This window comes from Strongylocentrotus purpuratus, unplaced genomic scaffold (assembly GCF_000002235.5).
Source record: "Strongylocentrotus purpuratus isolate Spur 01 unplaced genomic scaffold, Spur_5.0 spur5_scaffold_17, whole genome shotgun sequence".
In the NCBI taxonomy this organism is placed as follows: domain Eukaryota; kingdom Metazoa; phylum Echinodermata; class Echinoidea; order Camarodonta; family Strongylocentrotidae; genus Strongylocentrotus; species Strongylocentrotus purpuratus.
In genome coordinates this window covers 14,496,213-14,523,404 of record NW_022145602.1, presented here as the reverse complement: position 1 = coordinate 14,523,404, position 27,192 = coordinate 14,496,213, and the positions used below count along the sequence as shown (strand labels likewise).

The following is a 27,192-nucleotide window of genomic DNA, read 5'->3' as shown; positions in this document are numbered from 1 at the left end:
AGTCGTTGCGAAATTTTGGGGACTCCACAAAAAAAGTGTCCTCTTAACCCCCCCCCCCCCCCCTTCCCCCCCCCCCCCCGCTTATTCAGAGGCTGGCTCTGAGTCGTTGCGATTTTTTGGGGACTCCACAAAAAAAGTGTCCTCTTACACCCCCCCCCCCCCCCGCTTATTCTGGCTGAGTCGTTGCGAAATTTTGGGGACTCCACAAAAAAAGTGTCCTCTTACCCCCCCCCCCCCCCCCCCCCCGCTTATTCAGAGGCTGGCTCTGAGTCGTTGCGATTTTTGGGGACTCCACAAAAAAAAGTGTCCTCTTACACCCCCCCTCCCCCCCCCCCCCCCCGCTTATTCTGGCTGAGTCGTTGCGAAATTTTTGATTGGCCCGATTTTAAACCCCCCCCCCCCTTGAAAAAATCCTGCGTACGCCACTGGGTGGGGGGGGGGGGGGTGTAGCTCCAATCCTCTCCCCTGAAAATGTAAAATCACCAATGGGTAACAAGGTGCACACTCTCTGTTTGAATTAATCCGATAACCGCGTAAGCGCTATAGGAGACTGCATTTCGGATTACTATTAATCCAGATTTAGTATCTATTATGATAAAATTTGCCTGTCTTATCTGGTTTATTTGATGTAAAAAAAAAATCCCATGGCTGACCTCAAAAAGATGACCTTACCCCCCCCCCCAAACGGAGCAAAATGTCAAATTTTCAAATTTCGATACCAAAAAAAAAAAAAAAAGTGACCTCTTACCCCCCCCCCCCCCCCCCCCCCAATCGAGTGGCTCTGAAAAAGAAGGAAACAAAAAAGAGAATGAAAGAAAGACGTTAATTTAAAAAGAATCGAGAAAGAGAGGGGGAGAGCTAGGGATGTAGAGAGAGTGAGATAGAGGGAGTGGACCGAGTGGAAGTGAGAGGAAGTGAGAGAGGGAGGAATTCCGCCTTTATCTATATTCTTTTTAAATTACATTCCATCCACATATTAAAAGCGGATGCTCCCTCCCTTCACTTCCACTCTTCCTCTTCCCTCTCTTCTCCTCCCTCCTTCCTTCCTTCCCCCTCCATTTTTCTCTTACTCCCCTCCCTCCCTCTCCTCCCTCCCTCCTTCCATTCTCCCTCCACCCCCAGCTCCCCCTCTATACCTCTCAATCTAGACTGGCCTCGTTACGTCACTGATGTCAGGCATATTATGAAATAAACCGAGGACACGTCCTTATTATTCTTTTTTGTTCCAAGGAAGGGAGTATTGTAATGTCCTCAGTCCTCACCATTGATCTATCGCGTATTTTTTGTGATTATCATAGTGATGATGATGATGCCGAGATATTGGAGACGATGATGAAGATGAATAAGATAATGGATATGCATGATGATGAGTTGTTTTTGTTCTCTGTCTTTTTAGTTTTTGAATTTTTCAGTAACAAAATGTGAGGAAGATATGATTATTGGTATAGATTATGTAGGCATTATGTGAGTATAAAGTACAATTTACACTGCTTTTTAATAAAAACTGAAAATAATTACACTGAATATGCAGTATAACAATGCGTATCTACCAAAACTGTAATGTCTCAACCGAAAGATGGCAGTATTGTATAAATAACTTAAAAATGACGTCTCAAAACTGACACTGACACTGATGGACAAGAATTGTCTGATTGCTACCTCATTTGATCATTGTAAGTCCTGAATATCCGTAGATTTTTTCTAAATCTATGGCTCGTGTTGATTGTTTGTTTAAAATTAATGCATTTATTTTTGATATGTTGCTCGTTAAATTTGTAAAAACCGTAAGGTGTTGTCTGATCGTGTGTTGATGTGTATTGTGTAGTCCCGCGTGTTAATGTTCTCGTCTGCTAAATTTAAATCAATATTTTCAAATCGTCACTTCTACAATTTACAAATAGAGTCTACAATGCATGGGTCCAAGGGTGTAGATTTGTAGCCGTGGATGATAGGTGCCAAAATATTTTAGGCAACGGATCAAAGCAACCAAGAGGCACACCAGCAAAGCATACATGTAGATCTAACGTTAGGTCTAGTCTAACTCCGGGAAGCTCCAACACCGGCGCCGCAGGCGTCGGAGCTTCGGGTGGTTTTGTTGGTTTCTCGTGGGGGCTAGTAAAAACAGCCGATTGGGTGATATTATCGTTAAATCTGCAAAGGGAGTACTTACAATTTTTACATCATAGGGTGCACGACTCCTCAGGGCTCAACTCCAATCACTTGAATGTATAATTTGAAGAAGTCTTCGATGGGAAAAAAGGGTTAATTCGGGGTACTACACCAACGATTCTTCCATGTCGCAGCGTTGATTCAAAATAGCGATGAGAAGGTACGCATGCGCGGCAGTGGCGAAGAAAATATGAATATTCATGCTATCGAGCGCCGATCGCTTGAAATCGCTGAATATGCACGACTCGAACAAACAGAGCCTTCTCAACCTCGTGCATATTCAGCGATTTCGATCGTAGTCTATTGCATAGACTGTACACAGTCATGTCGATGCAGCTGTAAGCAAAGTTTGACACTAGACTTACAATTTGAATTTTTAAATTATTCTTTTTAACATCAGTATTAGTTAAAAAAAAATGTATTTTACTGCTATTTAGGTGTCATCAATTGTCACTTAAGTACCGATTTTGAGTGAAATCAGTTGAGTTTTGTACAGTGGTGTTTGAAATGTTGAGAATCAAAAGCACAGCTTTTACTAGTACACAGCCAGGATAGTGATGCTCCTATGTGTGCCAAGAGGTAGGGTGTCTGAACGATTTTTCAATTTTCAATTTGGGATCGTTTTTTCACCATTTTTGTAGAATTCAAATTTCAAGACTCACCGATGTTTCTATCAAAAGATACAGCCCCTCAAAAACTCTGCAATATTCATAGCATTTTGTTTAGAATGGACAAAAAAGTGTAAAAAAATATGTAAAAAAATATACATGTCTAGCGTCCCCGCCTGCTTCCTTTTTGGGGGCCGTCTCCTATTTTTTTTTTTTTTTTTGAATTTTTTTTTGATTTTTTTTTTTTTAAAAGAAAAAAACATGAAAAACACTGCTAAAATGGGTCTATTTCTGATTTATAAAAAAAAAAAAAAAAAATGTCGGCGGCCATCTTGTAAAATAGCCCGACTGTCAGGGAAAATGTACCGAGCGGGCCATTTTGAGTGGCCATTTTTAAAGAAAAAAAAAAAAAAAAGGGCCTCCTTCTTCCTATTTTTCGAAAAAACAGGACGCTAAACATTTTTTTTTTTTTTATTTGGCATTATCATTTTTTGCTCAACAGCTGCATTCTAATGCATTAGGCTATATGCAAAAAGTGGGGGAAGGGTATTTTCTAACTTAAATCCTACGTGATCCCTTGGGGCTAGCGAAAAAAAAAGAACATCAACATATTCCTTGCGACTTGAACTAATTATCCCTCAAGCGCGTAGCCAGGGTTTCATTTTAGGGGGGGGGGCGGTATTGAGCACGCGTATCACTTACAGAGCGTGCTCCCTAGGGGGTTGGGTGCAGGGAGAGGGAGTTTCCCCCCTCCCCTTCGAAGCGCAGAAGCTCTGACGTTTCATTAAATTAATAGAGAAAAAAAAGATTTGTTGGAACGTTCTCGACTCTTAATCCTTGTTTGAATCAAGTTCCCCTACTGACGTTTCATTAGATTATTAAAGAAAGAAGACGATTTGATGTACCATTCTCGACTCTTAATTCTTGTCTGAATTCAGTCCCCCCCCCCCCCCTGAAGCTTTGATGTTTCATTAAATTATTAGAGAAAGAAGACGATCCGTTGTACCATTCTCGACTCTGAATTCTTGTTTCGCCCCTGCCGCGCAAAGCGCAGAAGCTATGTGACGTTTCATTTAAACATTAGAGTAAGAAGACGATTCATTGTACCGTTCTCGACTCTTAATCCTTGTCTGAATTCAGTTCCCCCCCCCCCCTCCCGCGTGAAGCGGGGAAGCTTTGACGTTTCAAATAATTATTACTCTTAATCCTTGTCTGAATTCATTTTTGCCCGCGCAGAAGCTTTCACGTTTCATCAAATTATTAGAAAAAAAAGACGATTCGGTGTACTTTGACGTTTCATTTAATTATAACTCTTAATCCTAGTCTGAATTCAGTTGCCCCCCCCCCTCCCGCGCAGAAGCTTTGCTATTTCACTAAATTATTAGAGAAAGAAGACGATTCGTTGTATTGTTTTCTATATTAATCCTTGTCTGAATTCAGTTTCCCCACATGATGTACGTATGGAACGTTCATTCGCAAATCTTTGCATGCACAGCCCGAGTGGTGGATAGCATGTTATCTCCTGGCAGTGCTTGTCGCAATAGCTTCTGGAAAGGAATTGTATACTTCTGTTAGTGTTAACGGCCACTAATTAGGCCCATCAGTAACTATACAAAATATATGCTCTTCCTGGCTATTTTGGAATGTGTCAGTTTGCAACAGAAATGGAGAAACGCGAATTTTGTTGAAAATCATGTGATATCACAAACATGTAAAAATCACTTGTATGAAATTGAAAATAAGTCATGGTTGAATTTTATTTGGGGGTGGGGGCTAGCGCCCCCCAAGCCCCCCCCCCCCCCCCCCCCCCCACCAGTACGCCAGTGACATAGGCCTACATCAGCTTTTCAATAAAACAAAAATAAGTTGTGACATAATAATCTTTCTCCAAAAATGAAAAATGTTTTAGGAAATATCAGGAAATAAAATGAGTGGAAAAAAAACACAAATAAAGATACAATGACGTGAATTTTAAAAAGGGTGAACGGAAACAACATAACAGCTAGTGAACTATCTTATAAGTCATAGTAGTGTCCGAAAATCTTTCTCCTTGTCTCCAATCTCATCACGAATTTGTCACAGAGTTCATCTACATTAAAATTCTTGAATATATGACAGCAACATATACATGTACATGTTCTAATCTGTAATGAAAAGATAAAAAAAGACAATATGTTCAGCATTATCTTTGAATTCTTTCAAAATTCTATGATATTACTATCAAGTATAAATTCAAACAAGCTATGAAGAAAAGAGTTCATGTTTGTAATGTATCTTTATTCACAAACACTTAGAGCATAAGAAATGTTCTTTGACAAAATATGATGTGCCGAGTGTGCCCCTGTGTTTCAAACAAGTTTACATAAAAGTTTTCAAGTTTAAGTTCATCTTCATTAATTATTATTTAAAAACATTGAGCAATATGGATTGGATGAAAGAAATGAGAAAAGAAGCATGACTGCACATGATAGATGGGTAAATGGAATAAAAATGTTAATATAGTGTATATGAATGTAATTCAATTTGTTTTCTTTATTAAAGCAATATTTGTATTGATTTACCTCATAAATTAACACAGATAATATTAAGTGATGGTCAGAGGATCTAATTGGGTTCTAAAACACTCTAATTGTCACTGATTTAAGTCACAATTGTTCACATTTAACAAATTTTGACGAAAATTCTTCATTTCAATGTATTTTCCCATTGGGAAAAGTTGTCCCGTACGTCACATACACACATTTCTGTTTTGGTACATGTATATTACATAACAACGAAAGGTCAGAAAAATATGGTAATAGTTGTGATTAATGCTTGGTTCCATAATGAATTAAGATATCATTACCATAAAATCTCATAACTTAAATTCAGAGAACTTTTAAATGATGAACTTATTTATGAAAAAGTCTGAAATTCTCTGGTAACGTACGTCACGCAGCCCATTAATTACATTAAACATTAATTTATGAATTGGTCAGAACTAAAACTTTCCACAAATGAACTAGCCCATAATAGCCACAGACTCATACCAAAAGATAGGCATATAAATAATTTCATCCATTGTTATTTCTTGTTTAAAGTCTCTGAATGTCCCGTACGTCACAATCCAAATAGCTTGGACCTGCCCTGCACTAAACTTACCATTTATGGTAACTTTGCCATCAAAGTTACACGTATGTACATGTAACTACCATGGAAAACTTGATTTTGATTGGCTGTTGAGCATCAATTGATAAGTTGTATGCAACGGGCCCTGTAGTGTGAATTGGGTCACACTTGAATTTATGATTGTACATGAATGTACATGTATGGGGCATATAATAGTAAAGAATGATTTCATACAGATATCGGTAGTGTAAATAGAGCCACAATGAGTCACTGGTCAGGAATTGCCCTCTACATACCAATCATAAATGTAAATCTCATGATGGACTTTGTATTCAAGGAGAAGATGTAGATATAATTGCAGTCAAATCTGCATTGCATACTGTGATTTGTCTGCAGTCTACATGTAGGAGATATAATGCATTAAAGATGACGACGTGGATCCTAAACAAATGATTGGTTGAAAGCGTTCACATGACCAGGCATTGATTTTGCCTAATGCGTAATTTGGATAATGACCGGTCATTAGTAAAATTATGTTATAAAACATCATTTTATTAAAAAAAACAACAACATAATCTTATAAAAACAAATAATACACATCATTTTGTTTGGGCATTAGTAAAATTACCCACATTCTGTACCTTCAAAACAGTCCAAACACCCTTGGCTGCCGCCTCGGGCGTGTTAGACTGTCCAAAAAGTACCTTGTGTGGATAATTCTTACCAATGCCTTCACTGCTGTGTATTATTTGTATACATATACCAGGGACTTGGGATACACTTATCCCAAGTCCCTGCATATACGTACTGGTATGTATGCTGTATTGCTGTTGCCCACAAAATTAATCAAATTTTCTTTAACATATTTTTACAAATGATTGTGACAATATGGTCTACTCTTGATAGATAAAGTTTATATGCAGTATGTTTTTAGATCATAATATTGATCAATCTAAAGATTCAGAGAGTTATGAGAATATGTCAAATACTTACCATATTGTGCAATCGTTTCCTGAAAATAATTGAAAAAAATTATTCCCACATTATTGGCAACAGTGTACATGTAGTACATGTACAGATATGTTCATATTCTTACTTTTTGATGGTAAAGTTTTTAAAATAAATTTGTATACTGGTAGAGTACCTGGTCTACATGTACATGTTTATGTTTTTTGTTGTTGATTTTTTTCAACCCTATTTATTTATCACTTCTATTTCGTACCGTAAATCTCCGTGTATAAGGCGCACTTTTTTGCCGCTGAAAAAAATTGAAAGTTGGGGGTGCGTCTTAAACACAGGTAAAAAAAAAAAAAGTTTTGATTTATGGCGCCATGCCTGGCAATGTCTCCCAGCTCAGTAATCGGTGTGTTGACTCACCACTCGGAAATTAGAACAACACTCAAATTTGTCTGTCATCTTGGTTTGAAAGTAATCTTTCTAATAGATCTCAATATGTAGTCTATAATAATAATTCCTCCAATTTTGCTTTGGCATACCACAAGGTTTTATCCTAGGTACTCTACTGTTTTTTTATTTTACATATTTAATGATCTTACACATTCTTCTAAAAACGACATTATTACTTTTATTTCTGACAAGTTCACAAGCACAAATCGTCGCCTTGAACTGCACCTCGATGTTAAATGAAAGTCCTTCTCCGCGTGTGTTCGTTTTGGCAAAAAGAAAGAAAAAAAAAGATTTTTAATTTTATTTTTTAATTGTTTTAATTTTTTGGCTTCAAAATAGGGGTGCGCCTTATACATGGATATTTACGGTAGTGTACTTCAGCATGGGGTATACTGTAAACATTTTCAAATGAACATAATGTAGCCATTCAAGGTGTGTTGATGTCAAGGGGGGGGGGGTACTCCAGGCTTTTTCACATGTTCATACAACAGTACATTGATAAAATGCAAGAAGAGCCACAGAGAAGGGGGGGGGGGTATGGAAAGGGGTCATATCTCTTTTTCATGCCCCCTTCCCTCTCTCCCTTTCTTTGTGTCTGGCTCCCTATCTTTCTTTCCCCTTCTATTGGGTGGGGGGGGGGGGGGGGGGGGGGGGGGGGGGGGGGGGGGGGGGAGGGGGGGGGGTGTCATACCATCTCCTTTTCATGTCCCCTTCCCTTTATTTCTCTCTGTCTGTCTCCAAATACCCCCCCCCCCTCCCCTTCTGGGAGGAGGGATGGGTTGGGGTGTAGAAAGTGGCCATGACATCTCCTTTTTATGCTACCTTCCCTGTCTCCTTTTCTTTGTCTCTGCCTGGCTCCCTACCCCCTCCCTTTCAAGAAGGGGGGGGGGGTGACCCTGCCCCTTCCCCCAATACGAGCAAAAGTTGATTTTTTAATTGATCTCTGACTTAACTTTTACCAGTCAGATTCCCTTCCCTGTGTAGAAGAAGGGAAGCTTTATTTACTCCAGGGTATTTGTTCATTAGAGCTGTAAGCTAACCCTGAACTTTGGTTCCTCATAAACGGTTGTTTGCACTGATGTGTGAAACTTGTCAGCTGCACGTATACATATATTTCCCACTCTCTCCCATCTCGACATTCTTTCAAGAGGTGTTTTACACAAACAGGTGTACGTCAATCCTTGGTGTGGTGTATGTTCATACCTAGATTTAGACGCTGTAACTCAATTCAAATGATGTACACTTTAGTTGTCTTTATCGACCCAGAGGTAGAAAATACAATTTTGCGTGACATAATAAAATACTTTGTAACGAGGCACTCAACAATGATTTGTTCATTGAATTTGATTTCACTACGAAAATGGCCCATTATGGTTGAATTAATGATTGCTTCAAGGATGCTGCTTGGAGCCCTGTTGCCAGGTATTTGCAATGCCATTTTGTGCCGGCTTCTCGGCTGCGTGTGGGCCATGTATTGCACAACAGTTGTGTTATTAATGTTTTTGTCTTTAATTTTCTGTTGTTAACCTCTAGGCCTAGTGGGTTTTGAGGCAGGCCGTCTGGTCCCATGCGTTTTCTGAGGGCGCTGCTTCGAGCCATGTTGGTTGGGGTATGGAAGGCTGTTCTGCGTGACATGTACATGTAGGTCTTTATCAGTAATAAGGGCTATTTTATTGTTGTGTTACTAATTTTTTCTTAACATCTAATCATTTCTTTACTCTAGGCCTAGTGGGTTTTGAGGCAGGCCGTCTGGTCCCATGCGTTTTCTGAGGGCGCTGCTTCGAGCCATGTTGGTGGGGGTACGAAAGGCTGTCCTGAGGGACATACGGGCGTGCATCAGCACCCAGCTCCTGGTCATCCTCGGGAGCGTCATGATGGTGGTCATCGTCGTCCGCCAGATGCAGGGCCCCATGGACGTGGTCATCGAGGAACAGATCGTCCGGCCAAAGGATATGTTTGCGACGATGACGCCGCAGGACACAGAACCAGAAGGTAGGATGCATAAAAATGGTCGTTGTCATAAGGCCTTTAAAACAAAATGAAGTTGTATTGCCCTTTGCGACCGACCCAATAATCTTGAAATCTGAATAATTTTTTTTCTTTACCGTTTTTAGAGAGAAAAAATATTAAAGCATTAGAAACTGAGGGAGAATTTTTTTTTTTTAAATTAGAAAAAAAAAAAAAAATTCTGACCGACTGACTGACACATGTTTTGGCACCTAAAGGGCAGTACAACATCTTTTTTTTTTTAGGCCTAATTAGTGACAAATGACAGTTTTTGTTATAAGCTACTGCAATCCTTGCTTCTGATCGGTCATCTGATTTTTCAGATTTGTCACTGATTTTTGTCATTCGTCATTGCAAAAAGGCTTTGTGAAACGGGTCCCAGGTATTCTAATCCTAGCTGTCAAAAGAATACATGGTGCAACCGCAGGCCTCGCTCAAATGTTAAAATCTATGCAATTCCTATAATGAAGGAAATAGATAGACTAAATGTTGAAATACATTCCTCATTATAGTGTCAATTTAGTATTGGAAGATTCAACGACCAAATTTGTTAATACATCTCATTTGTGACTAAAATGTTGGTTAGCTCGCTTTGCCTCGATCGATCGATCGATAAGATGCACAATTGTCTGAATGTGCAACCAAACGATCCAAGGTTGTAAAATGTACGCCAGATGTATTGTGATTATAATTACATGGTTACGGCCTTGGTCATAGCTCGGTGTTGTGGTCTTATACAGTCAGGCCTGGTAATTATCTGATTTAAGATTTAATTGGTTTTGTGATTTATTTTATTTCTTGATTTTTTTTCTTGATTTTTTTCCAATTTTACCCCTACACTGTATTTTCATCGAATTTTCTTACTCAAAAAGGGAGGAATGTTGTCCAATGCCATTTTGTTTTGGATCAAGGGGAGGGGGGGGGGGGTGGGTGCAATGTACATTATGACACTGGACATACATTAGGTGTAGTTTATTCATGTAGTCAGCACCTGATTGTTTGATATTCTTTGAATTCACTGACCCGAGCTTTCTATTTCTTGGGTAATAATGTCCAAAGTCCTTTGGAAACGAATGAAGACATGAAGTGCGGAGGACATTGAATAGGCCATTTTTGTTATGTTAACTCACATTTGATGCACCAATCTTATGCATTGTTCATGTATGTACTAACATAATATTAGGTTGGACAAGCCATAATATTTGCTCTACCTAGCAGCAATGAATACAATGATTTGTGCATTAAATGTTATTACATTACGAAAATGGTCTATTTCCTGATGCCCTAGGCTATGGTTGCCTGAGCTAATCGACTCTTGAGTAATAATATCCAAAGTCCTTTAGAATCAGATGAAGACAGTATATCACATTGTGCGTGATCTCAGAAAATTATTATTGTAACGAATTTGATATTCCACATCCATATACATACATGTACCTACCGTACAGTTTCAATTGAAATATGAATCAATATCAAACATAGTGTACACGTAGACAATGAAATGTTCGTGTTGTTATGAATTGAGGTGATGGGTCTTTATGAAGCAAAGTTTATGTTCAGCTTACACTTAATCGAAATCAGAGGGAATGAAGCTACAAATGCTCATGTGCTAATTATGATTTTGAATGTTTGCTAATGCTGCGCCATGTTTTGGATTACCTCTCGATGATATTTTAAGTGCAATGTACAAAGTGTCATGGAAAGTGCTAAGTCAACAAAATGTGTCTTTAGTTTCAAGTCCTTGAAAATCCATGTAGTCTGCAAGGTCAGACTCTTATCTGAATTTTGACTCTTCAACAAAATCAACTTCTTAAAAAACACAAAACATCATGAATTCTGAATGAAAAGAAGCAATTGGAAATATTCCAGCTGCCTAGAATGTTTATGACATGAAAATAATCCTATTCATATGAGTTACTGTACATGTATCTTGTTGTAAAATTGCAAGATGAATAACGAAAAGGGTTTCCTAGATATACAATGTTACACCTAGTGTGTCATTTTAATTGTACGGTTATATCATTTTGATTTTAACAATAACATGTGTACTGTACATTTTCATTATTTTGTTGATGATTTTCAAACATAAATTTATGTGTTTTTTTTTACATTTGTTTAAATTCTTTATATACAGTCATATTCAAGTCTGGAATGGGCAAATATAACACATCAAGGTAAGTGAATTTATTCATCAGATTTTGCAAAGATTAACACTTATATTTCCCACAAGTGTCATTTCTTTTTCTGAAGAAATGCATGCTTCTTAAATTATTGAATAATTCAGCAAAACATATATATATATTCCATATAAACTAATACTATTACTCAAAGAATGCCAATAAATGGGAAATCAAAATTCCCCTGCGCATTTCCAGTATGTACATGTAAGGGACTAATTACTCACACACACAAATTGGTTAATACACCTTGTAACCAATCTTATTTTTTCTTTCTATTGCTCGCCTCTTTGCATTGCTTGGCACTGACAGAATCCTCTTTGTATTAAACATTAACTCAAATGAAACTCTTGTAATTCTCATTATGTATGCTTCGTATTTATTAAGTTGATATATCAAATGAAATTTCAATATTTAGCTCCTCTTACATGAATTTCATCTACAGCTAGGAATATCCATAACTCCACAGTCTTCGCTATGTTGTAAAATTAGTTAATTTTTGTTTTGTTGATGTTATATAAAACATTATACACTGTATGCATGTCCTGGGCTATTGTATCTTCTCCTTTGTTGTGCAAGTTTGAACAATAAAGTGATGTTTAAAAATAAAAAAAAAATTCCATGAGTTTTCTTGAAATAAGAAGGAATATATGGTACATGTTTGTATTGTTTATTCATTGAATGGAATGAATGTGAACGTCTTTTCTTTCCATCATGAGCATGCCCTGTTAGTTCAGATTTCTTTATCGTTTATTTACACTGCATGAATAAATAATCCTATGTTTTCCAGGTTGTGTAAATATAATGAAATTGGAACCCACTGCCTTCTGGAACCTGGTACTCCTGTACAAAGGCTATTGGGAATGACAGTATTCGGTGGTCGATGGGTTAAGGATCTTTTGTAGCGTGGCTTTTGTGCTCCATCTGTCTGTGGTTGGCACCCTAATTGGGCATGAAAAAGAACGAATACATATCACAGCGAGATCAGGGTTGGTAGAGAAAATGAGAATCATCTTCAATTCATCGTAAAACCATTGCCATTATCCAGCCCTTACTACATATTTTCTATGAAAAATGTTTGCATTGGTCTGTTTATTGTGCTAATTTGTTTTCCCCAATTTTTAGCATATGGAATGAAAAGAAAAAAGAAAGATATCATAGAAAAACAGAGCACTAAAAGGACAAAAGCGAAATGACTACAGGCTGTTTCTATAGCCAGGTCTCACAACACATTTTAGTGTACATATTACCTGAAAGAAGGAATATCACAAATAGTAATAATATTTAGTTTTATTCAGAACTTTTGCAATTAAAGGTACATGTCCCTGTTCTGTATTTGTAATTAATCAAAGGTTTTTAGAGTCCTAGTATGCATTTGCGATTCCACTCTTGCAAGTGCGTGTTCTCTACTTTATTGCTTCTCGTCTGCGACAAAGAATTTGATGCTAAACAATTGAAATATCTCACGTTTCCTTATGTTTCCAAACACGTATAGAAAACCTGTCATTCAGCGTGTTTCTATTAGAAGCCATTATCCGGTTAATGGCTGATTAGGGATACATTTTTTCTTATAGAAACTGACTTTCTCCGCCATTATCAAGATAATGGCAGTGAGAGTTGTGACGCGTTGACCGGCAAAATTATCCTTCTTTTAAAAGGATAATGTAGGGGAAGATAACTGGATAATGTAAGTAGAAGCTAACCCCATTCCGGTTGAGTGCACATAGTGGAGAGAAACCGGAAATAGGAGTGATCACGTGATCAGAATATTTTACCCCGACGTGCGCGACACTACAATCTCAGGTTGACCTAGCAGTCCCACAATACATTGCAGTGACCTTAGCCAGAGTTCGATGAACTTTTATTCATGGCCTTTTAACCCGCGTAATTGGATAATGCGCATAGATAGAAACTGCCCTTCCCTGGCATTATACGCTATTGTCTTTAACCGGATAAATTCAGTATAACTAATAGAAACACGCTGATATTTCACCAAAAGAGAGTGTCTTTAAAATCCAAGGTGGCTGGAATGGTCCCCAGGGAGTGGAGAATGTGCATTCAATGAGTTTGTGCAAGCCTGAATCTGATGACCGCGGTAATTATCTGTAAAGCACTTAGAGAGACATTGCTGATGTATTGATGTGTAAAGTGCTATATTTTGATACTAAACCCAGAATATAAATACTGCTGTCTTGTCTCTGTCAACAAATTTGACACTAAACAATTTAAACATCTCACATTTTTCTTGCCTTTCCAAACACGTTCAGAATACCTGCCATTGTCCACCACAAAAACATGTTCCTCGCATTCTGCGAAGCCCGTAAAGACACGAGCCACGACATCGGTAATATCCACATCGTCTTACGGAGAGGGAAGAGAACAGATTGGAAAGTCGAATGGGGACAGTTACAGGTCGTTGCATCGCGGCATGGTTACAGGTAAAATAAGAATGAATTTTGTTGTCATTGATGATTTCGAGACATTATAAATGCACAGCCTAATAATGATTTAGTTAATGATGTCATATATAAGCATTTCATGTCTGTAAAGTGAGAGAGGAAAATGCACCGAACGAGGTTATATTTGTTGCCAATTCGATGAATGCAACCATAGCCAGGTAGATATTCGTTTGATAAAACATTTGTAATCACCATATATTAAAACTTTGAATAATTTTTAAAGTGTTATGTACGAATAACTTTAATGGTAATTACTGGTACATGTATATTTGCGGTAATCACTTAAAAATATTTTTTTAATGTACATAGAGCCCCAATTTTTGCTTCCCTTCTCCCTGGTTGCACGAGGTAAAATTTACCAGACTGCTTAAAATGGCAAAATTATGAAATAAATTTTGTGTATGATCCCTATTTGTATTAATGATGAGAAGTGTAAAGTGTTAAATACTATTTAAAACATTGTAAGAAAATGCACACACTAGGACAAATGTGTCCATGACCTCTGCGCATTAAGACCCACTTCATTCACATCCTCCAACACGGCGACCTCTAGCGACCTCTAGATTCCTCAGTTTCCTTTCAATTGTTTCCTTGCTGCTGTTTCCCTTTTGACAGGGCCATGAACCCAGTGCCGATCGTGGACAAAGTCCTAGACGTGATTCTGCTGGTGTACCAGCTGATCCCCGCCTGGGTCAGCCAATGGAAGCTGGTCCGAGATGGCGTCTACAACCAATACCTCATGGTTTCTAGGGTGAGCTAAAAAATATATATTTAAACAATTTGAGGGGCTACTTTTCAAGCTTGCTTGCATCAAAATAACACTCTTTAATTTGTTTTGCATTGAATTCTATGCAAATTTTGTTTGGCTCTTTTATGACTTTTGGGGGCTCTTTTGGGCATTTTGGGGGCTAATTTGCCCAGAGCCCCTGTGTATTTTTTCCCTGTTATCACAAATATCCATAGGGTTTAAGTTATCTCCAAGTTGGACTCAACAATTATGGAAAGCCATTAGCATCTTTGAAAATAATTTGTAAAAGTTTTTTTTTAAGGCGTAAAAAATTGAATCAAATCATTCATATTTTCTATTATCAAGGAGATTTCATGTTCTTGATGTGAAATTTATGAAAAGTATTTAGTACTTCAATATTTGCTTTGAATGTGTTTTATTTTAAGGCTTCAAATGGCTCTCCATAATGTTTAAGTCCAACTTAGGATCTTTGTGAAACGCCGCAGAGTGGATAAAGGTCTTATGGCAGATACTCTTACATCAATCACTCCGTGGTCCATTTATTACTTTAATCAAATTCATAAATTCAAACAGCTTCCCATCACAATATCTAGTCCTAACTCCCGCCCTTAACCTAACCCAGAAAAAAATTTGCACCTCCTCACCTCATCCTATATCTTTGAGCAGTGGTCTTGTCCTAAACCAAGTCATTGTGCTAGTGTTCTTTAGTAAGGCATTAATCGTCATTACCAAAACCCTAGGAGAGGACTTACAGCCCTTGGTCCCCCGGTTGCTTACTTACAAGCATACGCATGCTTTCTTGCTTTCTAATAGCAGTTGAGTAAAACCAACCAATCTTATAGTTTGGTGACTTGCTTTCTCTTCTTATTAATTTTATCCCCTTTTTTTTGGCAGAGTTTTGATAATGGAGAGACGTGGACGATAGCCAAAGATATCACTGCTTCAACACTGGGACAAATGAGACCTCCCCCTGCTCTCTATGCACCAGGTGAGCAGTAGACAGAGAGAGGGAGGGAGAAAGATACAGACAGGGAGAAAGATAGAGAGAGAGAAAGAGATACAGAAAGAAATAGAGAGGGAGGGATGGAGAGAGAGAGAGAGAGAGTCAGAGAGATACAGAGATACAGAGATAGACAAAGAGACAGACAGACAGATACAGAGAGAGATAAAGATGAACTAGTGAGGGAGAGAGAGGGGGATAGAAATAGGGAGAGAAAGAGAGATACAAAGACAGAGAGAGAGCGAGAAATAGAGAGAGAGAGAAAAGGGGAATGACAAGAGAGACTCTGAGAGAGGGATAAAGAAATAGGGAAATAGGTATAAAAGAGAAAGAAGGGGAAGAAGAAATAGTGGCAGTGAGTGTGATACAAACAGGACTGCAATAGCAGGGTAAAGGGAGAGGCAGAGAGATAGACATATATATAGAGAGAGAGAGAGAGAGAGAGAGAGAGAGGCAGAAAGGAAGAGAGATGCAGCGAGATGCTGAGAGAGAGAGAGAGAGAGAGAGAGAGAGAGAGAGACAAAGATGTAAAATATGATTTTATTGTGTAATGAGGAGATCGCAAAGAGAGAGAGACAAAGAGACAGAAAAGGGGAAATTGAAACTCCAAGATGGTGAGGGACAGAGACAACCAAATATATGAAGACTTCTTTTTTGTGGATAACATCTGGAAGACTAACATAAGGCAAAAAACTCACTGGTGTAGAAAGAATATAAGAAGAGAAGAAGTGAGAGAGAAAGAGACAGAGAAAGAGTAAGTGGGTGAGAGGGAGAGGGAGAGAGAGAGAGAGAGGGAGAGAGAGGGATGACCAGATTAATGGGGAGAGACGGAATGCAGGAAGACTAGGAACAAATTACCAAAATACTATAATATTGGATGGCTTTGAGTTAAATACAAGAATGTATTACTCGAGCTATGACAATATTTTCTTGTATCACACGAAAACAAAGCCATACTATATTATTATTATTATCTATATTAGTCTGACTAGGGAAATAACAAAATTTGATTGACCTTGGTAAATATGGCTTTATTTTCGCGTGATATCTCCATGATATTGATATCGATAGTTGAAGTTCCCGGATGACTGAGCAATACAAAAAACAATATTGGTCAGTCATCCAGGTACTGCGCTAAAGATATTGAATACACTGATTTATTGTACCACTTGGAAGCCTCATATAAATAACACATATTTACATTTTCTTTCTCCATTAGGACCTGGACATGGTATTCAGCTGAAATCAGGAAGGCTTTTAGTGGCTGGAAATTATTTTGTGAAAGATGAGGTTGGACCGTTATTACGTAAGTCGGGCTGGAAGGCAAGGAACACCTATTGCAATGAAAAATTTCTGTAAATGGAAATGCATCAAAGCAAAATGGAAAATTGTCCTCAAGAGGGCTATGCACTATTACCCATAAAATTAGATTAATATGTTCTTACCCCTTTTTCATGATGCGATGTGTCTTATCTCTTTTAATGAAGTGATTGTGAGAATATGATTTATTCTTGATTCTATAATTCATATCTTTGCAGAACTTAACTCATCAATAGCCTTCACTCTTTACATTGATCTGTAAAGTTTTCATCTAGCATGAATAAACCACATTCTCACAATCACTTCATTCAAAAAGATAAGAAAAATTGTTCCATTTATGTGCAACAGTGCACATGCAAGGCGATGGCACAGTATATGTTTTGAAAGGCAGCTATTTGTATTCAATTTTAGAAATTGCAATTTCAGGACCAGTGGAAATATATACATGTGCATGGATTTTTGTCTGTATGGATGATCTAATTCAATTTCATTCTGAAATAAATTCCATAAAGCAATGTTTATATATTTTACTGCTTTTAAATTTGTTATCAGACCTAGCTGATAGGTTTACTCTGTATATGTATTGATTTGGTTGTATGGATGATTTTATTTATTTAATCCTATAATAAATTTCCTTACAGCAATGTTTATATATTTTATTGCTTTTAAAATGATTATCGGACCTCTTTGATAGGTATGCAAAGCTAAATGGGTCATGGGACTCGTTCCCTGCTCTCATGTATTATGTTCCCCCTTTTTATTGTGTTCTTAGTTAGTTTTATGTTCTGAAATGTATGTAGTAAATCGAAAGAAACATTCAAGGTATAACAACGAAAAAGAAGAAGATTTATACAAAAAAATTCACTGTCTAATTGCAAAGTTATCCAAAGAAATCTAGAATAATGTTATAATTGTCTTTCCATAATCTGTTTCTGTGATTGACAATTGATGGTTCTGTTTATGATGGATTGTTCTATGTTATTGCCATTGATAACTGGGTACATTGTTATCTTATCTTTTTGTTTTCCAGATTATCTAGATAATTTTCACAACACCACCAACTATGCCAATGTGATCGCTAGCGATGACAACGGAGAGACGTGGTTCTTAGGGGGCAGGATACCCTTTGGGGTGGACCCCTTCTGGAGGCCCATACATGGGAATGAAGCTACAGTGAGTATCAAAGAGGGAGGGAGGGAGACAGAGGGAGGGGGAGGGAGGGAGAGAGGGAGGGAGGGAGGGAGGGAGGGAGAGGGAGGAGGGAGGGACAATGAGAGAGAGTCGCATGGTTCTTAGGGGGCAGGATACCCTTTGGAGTGGACCCCTTCTGGAGGCCCATACATGGGAATGAAGCTACAGTGAGTATCAAAGAGGGAAGGAGGAAGACAGAGAGAGGGAGGGAGGGAGATGGAGGGAGGGAGGGAGGGAGAGGGAGGAGGGAGGGACAATGAGAGAGACGTGGTTCTTAGGGGGCAGGATACCCTTCGGGGTGGACCCCTTCTGGAGGCCCATACATGGAAACGAAGCTACAGTGAGTATCAAAGAGGGAGGGAGAGAGACAGAGGGAGGGGGAGGGAGGGAGGGAGGGAGGGAGGAGAGCGGGACAATGAGATAGACGTGGTTCTTAGGGGGCAGGATACCCTTTGGGGTGGACCCCTTCCGGAGGCCCATACATAAGAATGAAGCTACAGTGAGTATCCGAGAGGGAAGGAGGAAGACAGAGGGAGGGGGAGGGAGGGAGAGGGAGGGAGGGAGTGAGGGAGGGAGAGGGAGGAGGGAGGGACAATGAGAGAGAGTCGCATGGTTCTTAGGGGGCAGGACTACAGTGAGTATCAAAGAGGGAGGGAGGGAGACAGAGGGAGGGAGGGAGGGGGAGGGAGGGAGATGGAGGGAGAGTCGCATGGTTCTTAGGGGGCAGGATACCCTTCGGGGTGGACCCCTTCTGGAGGCCCATACATGGGAATGAAGCTACAGTGAGTATCGAAGAGGGAGAGAGAGAGACAGAGAGAGGGAGAGAGAGAGAGAGAGAGAGACAAAGAAAGACAAAGCCAGAAAGACAAAGAAAGAAAGAGGGAAACAGAGAGAGAGAGAGTGTGACATACATTTTAGAGAGGGGAGGGAGTGGACATGACTAGTAGAAAAATACACACAAACACCCACTTTTAGTACACACCTGGAGGGAGTGAAGGGCGAAAAGAAAGGAGACAGTTTAACGACTGAATGGAAGAAAGTGAAGAAAAGAGGAATATAGATAAATAGAGAGAGAGAGAGCAAGATTAAAAAGGGGGAGGGTGATGTTGGAAATGGACTGAAGTTAGCAAGACAAAAAGAGAGCCCACCGAAATCAAAGCTGAATTATATAGCAGTAGCGATGGATTTTCAAATTGCATTATTAAATATATGTTCATCTGATATTTATGTTGGGGTCATCATTTCGCTAACAATCTCTTGTTTGTTCTTGGTGCTGCTTTCCCTTCACAGGCAGTAGAAATAGACAAGGGACAGGTATGTTTAAACGGCAGAACCCTTCATGCTGACTTGACGCGGGTCGTCTCTTTCAGCGACAACGGGGGTGAAACCTTCGGGGCGGGGCGTCTAGCCAGGGAGCTCGTGGAACCGGGGTACAAGCTCACCGATGATAACTTCGTCATACCATCAAAGGCTGGCGGTTGCCAGGTACACGTATTATCTTTGAATACTCTATTTTATATCAAAAGTTCTAAAAAGGGCATTAAAGGCCCACTGTACTACTTGTAGCTACTTGCTCCCTCTGTATAGCAAACAATGCCTAAGTGGTACCCATTAGTCCCCCATGATCCCCTTTGTCTTATGTTAATTGAGAGCTGATTTGATAAGGCAACCACCTGTCATACACCTGTCAGTGACCACGGAGTGAGGTCTAATCCCTCCTGGCCAAACTAGTGCAAACAGGCTTTAAATTGTAAAAAATAAGTAAGCCCCTATGGTTCTTTCATCACTTAATTGGTAGGATGCAAAATTTAATGTGGTTGGATGAGCAAGTGGCGCGTGTAAAATGGCGATTGGCTGGAATGCTACCCAGGGAGTGGAGAATGTGCATACATTGTGTAAGGGTAAGCCCGAATCCGACGACCGGGGTAATAATATGTACAGCGCCTAGAAACAAAGCACCTAGAAACAAATGTTAATCGTCAATCATTTCTTTTCTTTCCTCTCCTATCCCAGGCCAGCATGATAGGGTTCCCAGCACCCCGCCCCTACGTCACCGACTCCAACACGTGGGTCCTCTTCTCCAACCCCGCCTCGCCCAAGTTCCGCGAGCGCCTCTCTGTACGCCTCAGCAAAGACGGCTGCAAGTCGTGGAGTCCCCCGTGGAACGTCTTCTCAAATTTCTCCGGATATTCCGACTTAACGTACTTTGAGATGCGAAACCCGGTCACGGGACTCAGGTCGCAAAATTTTGCCGTTTTATTTGAAGCGGGGAACGTCACGTCGCATGACGCTTTGATGTTCAAAATGTTCAATATAGAATCTCTATTAAGTGGACTGGATAAAGGGAAATTAAAATTTGATCCGGCGGTATGAGCTCGTTCAATACTCTGTAGGTAGAGATTTATTTAAGCTTGGTTCTCTATGAGAATGTTTTCTAGTGTATGAACTCAATTAGACGTGATGTGTATATTTAACTCAGGCAGCCGTACTTATTCCCTTCTCAGACCACACTCGACATGGTAAACCGATGACCTCACATTTGCTCCTGTGACAATTGCTCCAGGTTTATTTCTTTAAAGGTTTAGAGTTAGGCTTAGGATTGCACTTGGGTTTTAGGTTTGGTTTAGGGTCATGGTTAGGTATAGTGCTGCGTCCAGGGTTCATAAAGTTCAGAGTATGATCAGTGTAAGAAATTGACATGGAGCGATTGCCCCAGGACCAAGTGTCCTGTGACAAATGCTCTGGCCTTTATTTCATCAAAAGCATAGGGTTAACCGTTAGGGTTATGTTTAGTGTTACATGGCATTAGGTATTGTGTTTTGTCCAGAGATGAAGTTAAGAACTTGGTCAGTGTTAAGAATTTGGTCAGTGTAGGAAATGGCATGGAGCAATTGTGGCTGGACTTAAGTGCAATATACCATCTACATTTTTGAAAAACAGTGCTGCAGCTAAATGAGAAACATACAAAGAATGCAGGGCCTTCATTGTATGCAGCGCTACACTTTTTCAATCCAACTAGCCATTCATTTACTTGTCGTTGTCGTGGTGGTGGTCCTATAAGATATGACTGACCCTTTGTGAACATGTTGACGAGGATACTTTAGAGTGTTCTGCCATGAGTCATACAAAGAGCTAAGATAAGCAATGGGCCTGTTAAAGGGATCCGGTAACTCTGTCTTAGATCCTTTTAAAAAATCCTTGATTCAGCTCATGCTGCAATGATAATTATAAACCTTTAGGTCAGTCAGGAACCCCATGACTTTTACAAGCCGAATGCCTGTCTGATCATCAAGATATTTATGATCGAAAATCGAAATCAAATTTTGAGTTTGCCAAACGGTTTTCATAACTCTACAGTCTATTGGGGAAAACAAGTATGGTAAAACCTGTCTCTCAAAAATCATTTTGAAGCGCAATGTTTGTTAGGGCTTCAATATAACACCATATAACACCATATCACAGACACTGATAACACGTAGGGCCGTGCATCTCAGATTTAACATTGTTAAACGATCCCTTTAAAGGTTGGTTCAGATATGATGATGCAAAACAGTGGCAGATTTTTGTTAAGTTACAGTGTACCTCAAGTGCGATACACTTCCCATTTCTGTATCTTGTAACGCAGAGCCAAGTGAAAAAACTTTTTTGTACGCAGTTACCGTTCATTTACACGTACACGAAAAATGGCAGCGTTTTGGGGGCGTTTACAGCACCATATCTGAACGAGCCTTAACCTATCTATTACTAATGAGATGGTTTTTATTTTGCTGCAGCAGTTTCTTTGAGGCTTTTTACCGTTCCGTGTCTGACCAAAGCTTTGGAATACTTTTCTCTTCTGATTGGACAAAACTTATCTCTGTGAACTTTCAGACTATATTTCCTGAAGCGTTCTTGTTCATTGTCAGTGCGTATTAAAAGGTATGAGCTGAAATATATGAGGGTAATCATTGATTGCTATAAGCATGTACGTGTAGATAGGTGGGAAAGAATATTTATTGAGAGTCATTGGTTTTATAATCAGGACTGCAACTATTTAATCAGTATCTAAATTTTGTATCGTACTGGAACATTGTTGTTTATTGTGTTGTTGAATTTTATAATTGGCCCGAGTTCATGAAGGAGTAGGAGATTTAAAGCGATACTGAACTGATGAAGTTTGCAAAGCGCCATCTCAAGGTCAACTTGCCAACAGTGCGTATAAACCCAGGACCTAATTTCCACTTTGCAGACGGAGGACTCGATGCAAGAACGAACAGCACATCTAGGGAAGCAGCGAGTAACGGGACCATACTGCCACAGCTAACTCGAGATGGCGCCAGAGGGCATTTAGCGGTTGTGCACTATGGCTTTAAACCATGGTCTTTAAATAAAATTCATATCGGTGTGTGGTCTTTCCATTGGAAATGAGGACGTGCACTTTAATACTACGGTTATATTGAGGTTCAAACTATGGGTTTAAGTATCATCCTCCTTTGTGACTTATTGCCAAATCAAGTGTTTCAAATGCTGTCTGTTCTTCTTTTTGTTCTTGTATTTTGTTGTAATGTGGTGTGGATCGATGTAAATATGATTTACATTCAGTGATCCGTTTCACAAAGCCTTTTTTCAATGACAAATGATAAAAATCAGTGACAAATCTGCTAATAACCAATCAAAAGCAAGGATTTCAGTAGCTTATAACAAAAACTGTCATTTGTCACTGATGACAAGTTTTGTGAAACACCCCCAGAATCATTCTCTATATTCATTCCAATCCCTTATGTTTATTGTGCTTCGCTGTAAATACAGGCCACTGTTGAGTGTATTCTAGACTCTTATTCTTCATCTTAATGCAATGTTTCTTGATACAGTGAAACCTGTGTATTAAGGCCACTCCAGGGAGAAAAGAAAGCAGTCCTTACCTCATCATGAAACCTGTCTATAAAGACTACTCAATTGATTCAAGGGAGACAAGAAAAATGCCCTCTATAGGCAAGGTGGTCTTTATGTACAGGTTCCTTTAATACATGTTTTAATGAGATACATGGCATTGGGGAAACAAAAAACATGATCTTTATAGACAGGTGGTCTTTATCTGTACGCATAGCTTCTTTTAATACTGTACGTACATGTGTAATAATGTTAAAACACTGCTAGTTAGTAACAAAATATGTGTTCCTTATAGACAGGTGTTCTTTATCTGTACGCATAGCTTCTTTTAATACTGTACGTACATGTGTAATAATTTTAAAACACTGCTAGTGAGAAACAAAAAGTTTGGTCCTTATAGGCAAGTCCTGATTAGTTGGGTCTGTTTTCAAGGTACGATTTAAAATTCTATGTTAAAACTTTGGTGAAAATTTGGTGTAAAGTGTATGGTACATTGTAGAAATGCCTGGCTGGAATGCTCCCGAGGGAGTGGAGTTTGTGCACACGTTGTGTGCGGGCAAGCACTGAATCCAATGACCGGGGTAATAGTATATTTGTAAAACTCTAGAGACATTCGTATTAAGCGCTATATAAAAATTAAAATATTATTATTATTATTATTATTCAGCGACAGTCGGGAAACAGATAAAGTGTGAAGGAAGGAATTTAGTTCAAGGCCGGGTCGCAAATCTGCTCATATTGAATTTTAGAACACTAACGTCAATATCACATGGTAATACATGTACATGGATGAACGTACAGTATATATGTACAGCTAACATCTAACTTTCAGTCTTAATATATATATATATATATATATATACGAAAAACACAAAAACATATCAAATTTACAAGAAGTACAAATAATTTAGTTGTTAACTGTGAGTATAGCCAGAGTATTTGTTTGGGGTGTATTAAACATGTATGCTTGGGCAATTAGATGTACTTAATTGCATAAGTATTGTATTAACTGACTGGAAGTTTTCGGCTTCAGTTGAAATCTGAACAACTGATGAATGCATGGTGCTAGTGCATGTATGTCTCTATCCGATTACATTAACAAAACCTCTGATATTAAGATCATTATCAATGCCGCCGCCATCATTATGACTGTTATATTGATCATCATATCGATGTGATTGTTTTCATCATCATCATCGTCATCACTAGCATCATCATCATCACAATCATCATCACCATTATCTTCATCGTCATCATCATCATTATCTTCATCGTCATTATCATCACAATCATCATCATCATCATCACAATCATCATCACCATTATCTTCATCGTCATCATCATCACAATCATCATCATCATCATCTTCGTTGCCAACGTAGTCATCTTCTTCATCATCATCATCATCAACGTCATCATCATCATCATCATCATCACCATCAACACAATTGTCATCTTCTTCATCATCATCATCATCATCATCATCATCATCATCATCATCATCATCGTCACCATCAACACAATTGTCATCATCTTGGTCATCATAGTCCTCATGATCATCATTATCATCATCGTGGTCATGATCATCGTTGTCATCATCGTGGTCATGATCATCGTTGTCATCATCGTGGTCATGATCATCGTTGTCATCATCGTGGTCATGATCATCGTTGTCATCATTGTGGTCATGATCATCGTTGTCATCATCGTGGTCATGATCATCGTTGTCATCATCGTGGTCTTGATCATCGTTGTCATCATGATCAATATCATTATCATCACTATCATCAATCAACAAACATAGGAAACACCACATGTGGTGAATCTTGTACATATGCATGTATTGTTTGACATTTCGCGATGTCATGTTTGATGTATTAATGTACCAAAGATTCAATATTCAATGAACAACTTTACAACTACATGATTGTATATTTACTGTAAAAAAAAGGGAGAGTTTTACTTGCCATCTATTAGTGTAGTTGGTAATTCTGTTAGCCGCATCACTGGAAGATTTTGAGACATTTCATGTTTAATTTTCAACACTCTTGAAATATTTGCCAATACTATCCTTTAATATTGTTTGTTTGATGGTTAGTTTTGGATCCTTGTTTTTTCTCTCTTTGTTTTGGGTTATTTTCCTGATGAGACTTTTTGTTTAAATCACACACTTTATATGCAATGACTTAAATACATGACATGTACACAATATACAATTATTGTTGTCTTGTATATATATATATACAAAAACGGTAACAAGTTGATGATACTAAGTGTAACATATTTAGATTTTGTGTATTTTCTTGTTAGTTCTGTGGGTTGTTGCAAAAGATTGACTAATGGTCAGAATTAACATGTATTGAAATCTTTTGTATTGTCTATTTGTTTCTTTCATTTAGGTAGCTTTAATAGCGAAATGTAGCAACACAAAAAGCAAGTCCATCGCAAGAATGCGTAATTGGTTGAAAATCATTGGTTTGTCACACAGAGGGAGAAACAAAAAATTAGGAAATGGAGCTGGTATTGATACAAGTACTATCTTGATGAGGGTTAAAGTTTCCTAAACTTTCATTCAGATACAACGTCCCCCAAAAAACAACTTTTATAGCCTGTCTGCACCAGTATGGCTAGGAGGGATTAAACCTCCCTGCATGGTCACTGATACGTGGTTATCTCATCAAATCAGCTCTCAATTAACATAAGAGAAAGGGGATCATGGGGGACCAACAGGTACTGCTTCGGCATTGTTTGCTATGTAGAGGGCCTAGTAGTGCAGTCCCTCATTAAATAACAGACATCTCAAACTATTACCCTATCCTTCTGCATTCCTGACATTTCTTTTTTTCTTGCCACTACATTTTGCTATTAACAGCTACCAGTACCTATTAAAATTTGTTTGTTTTCATGTTAAAAAACAAATTTGTTTTGTAGAATGTGCCCGTTTAAAGGGATACTATCTTGAACCACTTCCATTTGAAATGGCAACAAATAGTTTTGAGGCGAGTGCAAACATGGTTATCAATAGATGGACATTAACAATATTCGAGCTGTTTATAGCAGGGCTCACCTTGCTTGCAGGCCCAACCCCTCGTCCGTCGCTGTGCGTAACAGTGTCTGCACTGTGAGACTAGGCTTACTTCATACTGCATAGGCTCTGTACTTAAGCTGACACCGACAGAGCCAGGCTCTCTCTCTCCCTTTTTAGAGCTTGGTGCCATTGAGGAAAACTTTGTTTGAAATGCATGTTTAGATAAATGGTTTACCAAGTCTTTAACGTTGAACATTTTTATCAGAAACGCTTGTTGAGTACTTGATAGATTGGTTGATTTAGGGTTTATTAGCATATACTCTCTCTCTCTCTCTCTCTCTCCCTTTCTATAGCTTGGTGCCATTGAAAACACATGTATAGATTAATGATATTATCAAGTCTTTAAATGTAACACATTTTTGTCAGAAACGCTCGAGTACTTTTTGAGATTTATTGATTTATGTAACCATTGGCATATACTCTCTCTCTCCCTTTCTATAGCTTGGCGCCATTGATGAAAACTTTGTTTGAAACGCACATGTATATAGACTAATGTTTATCAAGTTTGTAAAAGTCAGACATTTTTATCAGAAATGCTTGACTAGTACTTGAGATTGATTGATTTATTGCTCTGTATATTGGGATCTGCTTTTTTTATTGTTATGTGCATATATTATAGCAGTTTGAATATATTGCTGATTTACGAATCTATGATATAAAGGTTTCTTTAAGTGATGTTTTATTGCCCCTGTCGGTGTATGGTTATACTTAACTTTTCAATGAAGAAAAGGTATCTAGGCTGGGTAAGGAAGAAAGTTGCACAAGGAAAGAGGAAGAAAAGGAGAGAGAGAGAAGGGGGTTAAAGTGAGAAAGAGAGTTGTTTTTGTACTTATTTTTTATTGTGGGGGGGGGGGGGGGTATGTGTGAAACAAGAGATAGAGAGAGAGAGAGAGAGAGAGAAGGGTGTATATGTGAGAAAGAGAGAAAAGGGGTATATGTGAGAGAGAGCGAAAAGGGGGTATATGTGAGAGAGAGCGAAAAGGGGGTATATGAGAGAGAGAGCGAAAAGGGGGTATATGTGAGAGAGAGCGACAAGGGGGT

General features: G+C 38.6%; 1 protein-coding gene across 1 annotated transcript; it reads left to right on the top strand.

Moving 5' to 3' along the window:
• The first annotated feature begins 1,628 nt into the window (after window positions 1-1,628).
• On the top strand, window positions 1,629-21,439 carry LOC100890472 (sialidase-4). Its single transcript, XM_030987779.1, has 10 exons — window positions 1,629-1,673; window positions 9,016-9,284; window positions 11,434-11,473; window positions 13,744-13,914; window positions 14,551-14,686; window positions 15,578-15,671; window positions 16,903-16,989; window positions 18,034-18,176; window positions 19,485-19,679; window positions 20,208-21,439. Exons 2-10 carry the CDS (start codon window positions 9,050-9,052, stop codon window positions 20,565-20,567), a joined length of 1,461 nt encoding a protein of 486 aa, XP_030843639.1. The 5' UTR covers window positions 1,629-1,673; window positions 9,016-9,049; the 3' UTR covers window positions 20,568-21,439.
• Window positions 21,440-27,192: the final 5,753 nt, after the last annotated feature.

Coding starts and splice junctions, on each gene's coding strand:
- LOC100890472 (XM_030987779.1), top strand. CDS start 9,050: ATGCGTTTTCTGAGGGCGCTGCTTCGAGCCATGTTGGTGGGGGTACGA. Junction 11,474..13,743: donor GGCAAATATAACACATCAAG/GTAAGTGAATTT, acceptor AAACACGTTCAG/AATACCTGCCATTGTCCACC. Junction 16,990..18,033: donor TGAGGTTGGACCGTTATTAC/GTAAGTCGGGCT, acceptor TTTGTTTTCCAG/ATTATCTAGATAATTTTCAC.